General features: G+C 42.5%; 2 protein-coding genes across 13 annotated transcripts in view; one reads left to right on the top strand and one right to left on the bottom strand.

Moving 5' to 3' along the window:
- Nucleotides 1-353: 353 nt before the first annotated feature.
- DNAJA4 (DnaJ heat shock protein family (Hsp40) member A4) lies at nt 354-6602 on the bottom strand. 5 transcript variants are annotated; one of them, XM_023934206.2, is made up of 9 exons: nt 6425-6524; nt 6198-6338; nt 4455-4635; nt 3450-3554; nt 2471-2698; nt 2161-2391; nt 1548-1648; nt 1245-1464; nt 354-704 (listed from the first exon to the last, which is right to left on the bottom strand). In XM_023934206.2, exons 2-8 carry the CDS (start codon nt 6327-6329, stop codon nt 1246-1248), a joined length of 1197 nt encoding a protein of 398 aa, XP_023789974.1. In that variant the 5' UTR covers nt 6330-6338; nt 6425-6524; the 3' UTR covers nt 354-704; nt 1245. The 5 variants fall into 5 exon arrangements, with proteins under 5 accessions (XP_023789974.1, XP_086705420.1, XP_023789973.1 ...); XM_086849294.1 differs by having other exon boundaries at nt 5604-6338; nt 6425-6483; XM_023934205.2 differs by having other exon boundaries at nt 354-1464; nt 6425-6602.
- The window catches only part of ACSBG1 (acyl-CoA synthetase bubblegum family member 1), a 44168-nt gene continuing 41962 nt past the window's right edge, over nt 6343-8548 (top strand). Inside the window, exons 1-4 of one of the 8 annotated variants that reach the window (XM_086849251.1) lie at nt 6455-6603; nt 7038-7242; nt 7951-8057; nt 8219-8322. The gene's annotated coding sequence lies outside the window, so the exon portion shown is untranslated. Of the gene's footprint in view, nt 7243-7950; nt 8058-8218; nt 8323-8548 lie in introns of all 8 variants that reach the window. The other 7 variants (XM_086849247.1, XM_086849255.1, XM_086849249.1 and 4 more) reach the window with 7 other exon arrangements.

The raw sequence follows: 8548 nt of genomic DNA, 5'->3' as shown, positions 1-8548 counted from the left end.
GTCCTTGTGTCTTGATTCTTGGAAAAAAAGTATTTTTGGAAATATGTAGTCATGGGTGAAGTAACCGCTCAGTTAATCGCCCCTGCCTTTAAACATAAATAGACCAGAGCTGGAAAGCATGGGCTAAGTGTCACAGCAGCTTATTTTAGCAGAAGGAAAATGACTGAGGCTGTGCTATAGATTTGGGAAATGACAGCTAATGTCCTGATGCTAAGACCAGTGACTGCAAGAGAAGCACTTAAGTTCAACACCTGTTTCAACAATTGCGTGGTACATGGATATAGATCATTCATCACGCTTTAATGTCACTAAAGGGAAGCACCTGTTTAATACAAACACTACCAGAAAATAAGTAGAAGGGAAAAAAGCTTTAATGGGATCAGTGTACTGTGCGATCATGTATGTTATAAAACAGCAGCAGTATACCCGATGCAGGTGGTTTTGGTTTATTCATTTTCAGTAAGGCACAAGTATACAATGCCTAGGAGGAAGTCAAAACCCTTTCTAGGGAAGGCTGAAATACAAAGCTTGAGCTTCTGAAAGGTCAAACTTTTATTTGGAAGTATTTGCTTGTAAGTAACATTAGAGGACAGCTTGTAACCTTAGGTCACACACAGAGAGGCAGCTGAAGGAATGCTACTCTCAACACACAGAACACAGGAAGATGGCTATGAGGCAGAGACAAGGGCATGCACAAAATGCTTCTGAAATACAAAATGAGACAGGTATGAGTGATGCAGCTAACACAAAGCTTAATATTGAAAATAATCTAGACTAGGTGAGGAGTCTGAGCTTAGAAGAACTTGTTTAAACAAAGGGGGTTCTAGAGTGGCTTAGAAAAGTACAAGAGAAGCATGAGAAAAGGTGAAGTACTATTTATTAGAAGTTATTCTGCTATGTTTTATTCTATGAAATTAAGTTTCCAATATGAAAGTATTTACATAAGACACTGCACTTAGCCTCTATCAATATTGCTGAAGTCTTATAGAAACAGCACAGGTGAAATAAATTGAGAACCTTCACAGCAAGGAAAATGCATACCAACTCAGTTGGTTCTCAGCTGTATGACATTTGCTTTATATAGAAAGACTACAAGAACACAATATAAATTAGTTACAAAAAGGTGATACTGACAGCGCAGCAACTCAATTTGCTGAACACAAAAACCACAAGCAGTGGCTATTACAGCCATGCAGTTTTCATTGTGAAAATTTACATCTTCGATGACATCCACTCCACCTTACTTTAAGATGTCTGACATTGTACTCCTGTTCTTGGACCCTCCTCATCTTCTTCATACGCTTCTCCCGCACTGTTACGGTAGGTTTGCTCATTTGGATCAAAATCCTCAAGGTCTACCTGATCCATCTCATCTGTAACCATAACATCTTCTCGTGAAGGAAGCAGAGCCTCCAGCAGAGACAGTTTCTCCCTTGGGAGCCAGTAGTGCTCTGGAAACTGGACCTGTAATTTTACATTTTTTTAAAATGAGTATTTATTCATATGCAAACATGAGTATATTGGCAACAGAAAAGCATGCAGCTTACCAAAAACTGTATAATCAGACTGCCTTTGTCCATTGGAGATTTGTAGACCGGCATCCCTTCGTTGTAGATACACTTTAGGTCACCATGTTTTATTACTTCACCTATGGAGGGAAGAACTTTAAGTGTGCTCCTGTGATGGGACAGGCATTTCACAGCCACTCACAAGCAGTGTTCTCACAGCACCTCAGGGAGATTGTAACCAATTCACAGGAAAGAACTAAACCCAAGCTGTACAGAACTAAGGCCATTTAGACTATTTCCCCTGCTGTTAAGAGAAGTCAGCTTTTCTTGGCACAGCCTTCAGGCTGAATGAACAGAGAATTTAGTAGAATTTAAGATTTTTGCCTCTTTAATGTTCCTGGCTATCCACTAGCTGGGGCTGAGGTTTAGTAAGAAGTATTTGACAGCTTTAGTTCTAACTGTGTGCTTTAGAAAGAGCAACAACAACGAAGAACCAATTAAACTGACTGCCTTGTGAACCTGGTTGCATCATCGGGTTAGAAAAAGGAAACCCCAAACAGAACAATTTCCCCCCCGAAACGCCAGTCCAGGTACAATTAAACATGGAAGCAGTTGATAGTTTACAACGTCTTAGAACTCTTTAAAGACCTACCTGGCCTAGTAGATATGACAAGAACTCTGTTGTCCAGAGTTTCAATTGTCTTCCTGAAACCACATAAGGCCTCCGAGAGTTGAATTCTCATTTTTGTAATTAAGTCATGCCCTCGTCTCTGAAAGACACTGTGATCCTTTTGATCAAGCACAATTATGACATCACCAGGCTCCAAATCAGGCTCCTGGTCACCTTCTCCATGAAATACTATCTTCTGACCGTCTTTCATACCTGAAGAAAAGAAATCCATTTATTCTCTGCAGAACTATAGACTATTATTAGGAAATCAGTACAAATATACAGTTCTTACCTTTATCAACATGAACTTCTATGATCTTTTTCTCTCTTACAACCTTACAGCCATTGCAGTTGTCACACCTGTCCTTTGGATTTATTCTTTCACCTTGGCCTTTGCATTCTGGACACACAGTTTGGATTTGCTGCACCATGCCAGGTCCAATCTGCTGAACTATAACTTGCATCCCTCTTCCTTTACACACAGGACATTTTTCAACTGCCCCTCTCTTTCCGCCATAACCTTTGACAAAAGAGTTAAATTACATCTCAGTCTCAAAAAATTACAGTATCAGGCTGGAACTCACTGACTTCAAGAGCATATTTAGAGTAACTTAAGAGTAGTTCAGTAATGGAATTTAGTTGTCATCACAAAACAAACCCCACAAGCTGGAAGTCTCTACAAACAAAATGCTTATACAGCTTATTCTATTAGACTCTGCCTGCCCCCCCCCCCCCCCCCAGTAAATCCTGGTTTCCAAGGAACTGTCAACATACCAAATTCAAGACATAAACATTCCAATAATACTTGGAAAAGAATCTGCTTACTAAATATTTAACAGAGTACTAAGACAGAAGACCATATTAAAATTCACCTCAAAGAGGACCAGTCATTAGGGAGTACCTAGTAACCGTAAAATTGGTAGCATAACACAAGCCAGGCTTCCACCCACAGCAATTAAAGAAGTTTTTCAGAACAGACATCTCCATCCAGGTTCTAGGTGAAGATAAGTTTAATTTAGGTACCCCTAACTGCAACTCACAGTGAGTTTTAGCTTGCAATTAGAACCATCAAACAGTAACACTGTGCTTGAGAGACTTATTCTTGGGTAAGCATAAGAAGTAAATACACTGGGAGACTTTCAGGGATCAGGCAAAGAAAAAAGAGAAGAAAGCCTTCAGACTTTTTTCTCAGCCCCAGATAATCAACACACACACAAAAAAAAACCTTGAAGAGAGGTTTGAAACCACTACTTGTTATTTTTTTTTTTTACCTTCACACTTTGCACAAATAACATTCTTTTGCAGTGCCAGTTTCCTTGTAATACCATTATACAGGTCTTCAAGAGATACACCTAACTGGTGCACCACATTTTTGCCTTTAGAAAAAGAAAAGGGAAATATTAATACTTGTTTAGCTCTTGTGAACACAAATGTTCATGCATAGTCTCACTGAAGAAATGCAGAGTTCATTCCAAGCTTTGAACACAACTCAGCCCCCTTAAAAGCATGTGCAGTTCCATCAGCTTCCATTAAGCTCCACCCATTTATTTCCAAACATAAAACTCGAGCTGTAATTAAGCAAATCATTAAAGCCACCCTATCCCTGCTCCTACTCCTGATTTTATAAGCTTAACTGAAACAGCAAGATGCAAGGACACTACCAGCTTTACATCTATCAATTTATAAGTTGCTATTTATGCCTGCCTATGAATTTTCATGCCACTTCATAGCATAATTTCAATGATTTTACAGCAAGTTACTACTTGTGCCTTTAACAGGCATTGGGCATGAAAAAGACAAAAACCATACTGTGCTTTTGGCAGCACACTGTACTCAGTTTCATGTGATTTTTCCCAAATATTTTAATGAGATTTAAAATTACTGAAGTTTAAGTTGATGGTGTCCTTTGAAGCAAGTTGCCCAAAAGCATATGAGCAAGTGAGGCACAGATTTAGAAAAAAGGTAACTTAAAGAGGTCTAAGTCAACTGCTAACTTACTAATGTTTCCCCCTCCCCTACAGACTACCCATTCCCCCGTCAACAAAAAATACACAGAACTTAGCAAAAAGATGGCTATGGCTAAGTAAGCCATGTTATCTACTTTATTAGAATCTTAATGCTAGAGTAACTAGAAAAATCATCATTTACTTATTCTATTGCTGCAACAAGTAATATCCACACTATGTAAGCTCATCAGAACAGCAATACCATAGCACAGGTGTTTTATGCTTAAGTGCATGGTTAAGAGTTTCTAGAACTTGTTTAGAACTGTGTACCTCTTCTCTCTCTATTCATTCGGCCTCCACCACCAAAGAACATGTCAAAGATGTCCATGGGTGAAGAGAAGCTGCCGCCACTCAGGCCTCCTTCTTTAATAGCCTGCTCCCCACCCTGGTCATAGAGGTCCCTTTTCTTTGGGTCCGACAGAACTTCATATGCCTGGGATATAAGTTTAAACTAAAAAGAAAAAAGAAGCTCTGAACAGCTATGACCAAGAGGAAAAGTAGCCCTCTCACATACAACTCCATCTACAGATTGAGCCACTACAGCACCCTCTTATAGCATTTGTTTCCACGAGGAAAATCCCTGGGTAACAGACTGTAATAGAACTTTTATCCAGGAAAACCACCCCTTTCCTCCCTCTCCCCCCACCTCCCAATGTTTTAAGTGGGCTTAATTCAGTCATATCCACCTTACGAGTAAGTATATGCCAACTACATTGTGTTGATTGTGTTAGTTGCAACAGCTATTATAACCTCTAACAAATCTATTTAGAAAGGAATATGGCACTATCCCTGAAGTCCTGCAGGTGCCCAGCTGCTCATGGCCACAGCACTGCTCGTCAGCCTAGAGCTACACAGGGATCCTCCATGCCTGCTGAGCTGGTACATCCACCTACAACAGGTTTATGTGACCAGACACTGGCGTTGCTTACTCATCACAAACACAAGGACGTAAATACAAATCAAAACACTCACTTTAACAAAACAATTACAGAATTTTCTTAAACAGCTATGAAGAACTTCCTATTACAGAGATTACCAACTGAATTTTTAAACACAATTTGCTATTACTTGAATGACCACTTCCACTTTAAACTTCATTTATTCGTGGCCATGTAAAGTGGTGTAAGCAAAAAAAGCAGGCCCAAAATAAAAGCAGAAAAAGTTACCTTTGACTAGTCTACTGCTTAAGTTCTGTAAATTAGCATTATAGACATATAAATATAGTCCTTCTATTCCTATAATAAGGTATTAGAAGACAACTTTTAGATAAACAATCCCATCATTCATGTTTTCCACAGCACTCCAGTTGTGGTGCTTGCTTATTAACCAAGCCAACACAGGCAGCTGAGCAGGTCAATGCTGGTAGCATGTAAAATGCTTCTCGTGTAAGCAGTCCAGTAATTCCATTGGGATAGTTACCTTGGACATCTGCATTAGCATTTTTCTCTGAAAAAAACCCATTCCATTCAGGAACACGAATCCTCCAGCACAACAGTGCTGGCAACTGGATCCACTACCAGCCTTTTCAAGCTCTGAGAGCACAGCAGCCACTGGCACACTAGAAATCCTTCCAGCTTTGCCTGTTTTAACCAGCTCCAATAAGGATAATCTTCCACCCTAACTATGCGGAAACTGGTACACACTGCATCCAAAGAGAAGAAATGCCGCATCCTCTTTGCCACAGCTAAGACGTCAGGCCTGCTGCCAGGCTCACAGGTCCGAAAAAACACCTGGAAATAGGGGAGCCTTCACGCACTACGCTCCAGAAAGAGCAAAGCAGCATTTGAACTACGATAAAGTGTACACTGGATTTATAAACAGCCTGGCTATAGGGGACCCCCGTAGACCCCGCGGGCGGCCCCAAACAGCCTGCGGTGAGCCCAGCTCAGGGAAGGGCCGGACGGGGCCTGCCCCGCGCAGGGGCCGCAGAGGCCGCAGGTGCCGCCGGGAACGCGGCCGCCTCACGAAGGGTGGGTGGCCTACAGGCCTCGGCCCAGCCCCGGCCCCACGTACCCGCTCGCCCTCGCTGGGATTCTTGTCGGGGTGGTACTTCAGCGCCAGCTTGCGGTAAGCGCGCTTGATCTCCTCGGAGGAGGCATTAGGCTTCACCTGCAGGATGTCGTAGTACTCCGTCTCCTTCACCATGGTGGGTGCCTGTGGGAGAACGCGCCGCGTTACCCCTGAGTCACCCCGCGCTACCCCTCCCGGCGCCCCGCCGAGGCCCCGCGGGCCGCGCTCACCACCGCGGTTACTCCGCTGCAAGTAACGCCGCTCCCTCCGCCGCCCGCTCAGCGATCCCGACGGCCCCGCCTCTTCCGCAGGCTTTATACGGGCCCCGGCCGAATCTTCTGGAATGACGCCGCGCGTGACGTCACAGGGTTGGAACGGTCTAGAACAGCGGCGCGTGACGTCACCTGCGGTGCGCGCAAGGGGCGGAGCCTCGTGCCGTGCCTGGGTCTCGTAGTCAGTGTTTAATTTGGGGCAGCACGGTGAAATGTCGGGACTGGTTTTAATCGCTCAGTCCGTGCAGCTGAGGCTCCCCCGGGGCCGTGCCTGGCATTCCCAGAGTACAGCTCACACAAACCAGTACTCGGGCAATGGAGTACCGAGGAGTTGGCACTGGAAGGAAGCTGTAAATTATTGTCTATGCCAATGTGGTAAAGCATGTCTGTTCTCACCTTTCTTACTGTTAGATTTATATGTAATATCATTTCTCAATAAAAGTTCCAAAATAGTTGTAACTTTATTATATGGAAGCTTTAGGTGCACCTTTCATTTGGGTTAAAATATGACTATTCTATGGAGTTAAAAACATATAAAAACCACGCCATTTTTTATACCTTTTCATTGTAGAAATAATCTGTTCAGTCTAACTTAGAAAGCTTCCACCTGTGTCAGCTTTAGACAAATGGAAAATACCGTGGGCCCAGCAGGGGCTCGGTGTCCTCCTGAGGTACCGGGATTCGCCTGAGGGGGCCTCTCACGGCCTCTGCCTCAGTTGGTGCTGCTTTCTCTCCCTGCTCTGTGAATTCCATTAATTCGACTCTGGGAGAACCTGGTGAGCACCCTGGTACAACCTGTCCCACGCTGTGTGTTAGATCTTGTTCGGGTTAATTAGTAGAGGGCTCTCCTGATGCCTTGTTCCTCAGTATTTTGGGCCTTTGAAGTAAATTGGGCTAATGCTGTACCCCTGCTCTACCCTGAAGATTATAAATAGATTTATTCTCCTCTGCTAAATCCTATTTTGACTTTAAACCTAATAGCATCATTGAGTAGGGACTATGTTGCTTGTGTCTTATTGACATACAGGATACACCTGTATAATGTTTCTTTTATAGCATGAAGGCTATTTTAATCTCTTCTGGATTTGGGGGAGTAATCCTCAGGTAATAATTGATCCTTGTGATAGACCATCTTCTTCCTGTCAAAGGCAGCAGATCCAGGTAACCCATTTCTTGGAGGTGGGAGTGGAGAAGTGGATTTTAGAAGAGTATATTTTAATGTTCATGTTACCTTTTAGGTGTAAAATAATCCTGCTGGGTGCTGTCTCCTTTCTGTCCTAGGCAGTACAAAAAGAACACGTTGTTTCTTCTACTTGTTGATCTATCACTGGAATGGTATCTTCTAAATGAGAAATCTCCCCATCTCTAGAATTTTTGGAAGTACTTAAGATTAGAACAAGATATCTCATGGGAAATATTTTATCTTCTGATTGTTAGAAGCTTGTCATTATTGCTCTGTATCTGTTATTTGCCCTTTCCTCAAGGTGGTGTGTCTGGAGCAGACTTGGAAGCTGGGATAGTTTTCATCTTTCTCCACGTAACTGAAGGTCCTCAATTAATTATTCACTGCTCAGGGGGAAGGAGATAACAGGTACTTGTGTGCCCCTGAGCAAAAGCATATTTTCATAGAAGATAACAACTTACACTGAAAAATCTCAAGTGAAAAATACAGAAAAGCTGCATGAACTGAGAACAGATTTTGCTCAAACTGGAGTTGAATAGAAATGCTTACAAGCTGCTTTTTTATTCCAGGGAACAGTTCTTATTCCTGGGAATGGTCTTATGAAAGCAGGGCATCTCCTGTGATTATGATAACCCAAAGGTTCCAGTGCCCTGTCCTGCCAGCCACAGCCCAGGTAAAGAGTCAGGATGGCTCTGAAGGAGAGCGCCCTGTTGTGTTGTCTAACAGTGAGAAATGGGGTAGGAAAAGCAGCAGTGTGGGATTGGAATGAAAATTTTTCATCATTTAGAGCTCTGGTGCCATTATAATGAACTTCCTACTGTATTTCAGGTAAATATTATTGGAAGATTGAATTAATACAATCTAATAATATTAAGCATATAAATTTACTGAAGGAGGGG

The sequence above is a fragment of the Cyanistes caeruleus genome, chromosome 13 (genome assembly GCF_971803275.1).
Source record: "Cyanistes caeruleus chromosome 13, bCyaCae1.hap1.1, whole genome shotgun sequence".
NCBI lineage: Eukaryota > Metazoa > Chordata > Aves > Passeriformes > Paridae > Cyanistes > Cyanistes caeruleus.
The sequence above is the reverse complement of the archived record's forward strand: the minus strand, read 5'-3'. Positions and strand labels throughout refer to the sequence as shown.

Excerpts from the sequence above, each read along its gene's own strand:
- DNAJA4 (XM_023934205.2), bottom strand. The coding sequence starts at position 6,329 with ATGGTGAAGGAGACGGAGTACTACGACATCCTGCAGGTGAAGCCTAAT. Across the intron at positions 3,555-4,454 it reads AATGAATAGAGAGAGAAGAG|GCAAAAATGTGGTGCACCAG; the intron begins GTACACAGTTCT and ends CTTTTTCTAAAG. Across the intron at positions 2,392-2,470 it reads AGAAGTTCATGTTGATAAAG|GTATGAAAGACGGTCAGAAG; the intron begins GTAAGAACTGTA and ends TCTTTTCTTCAG.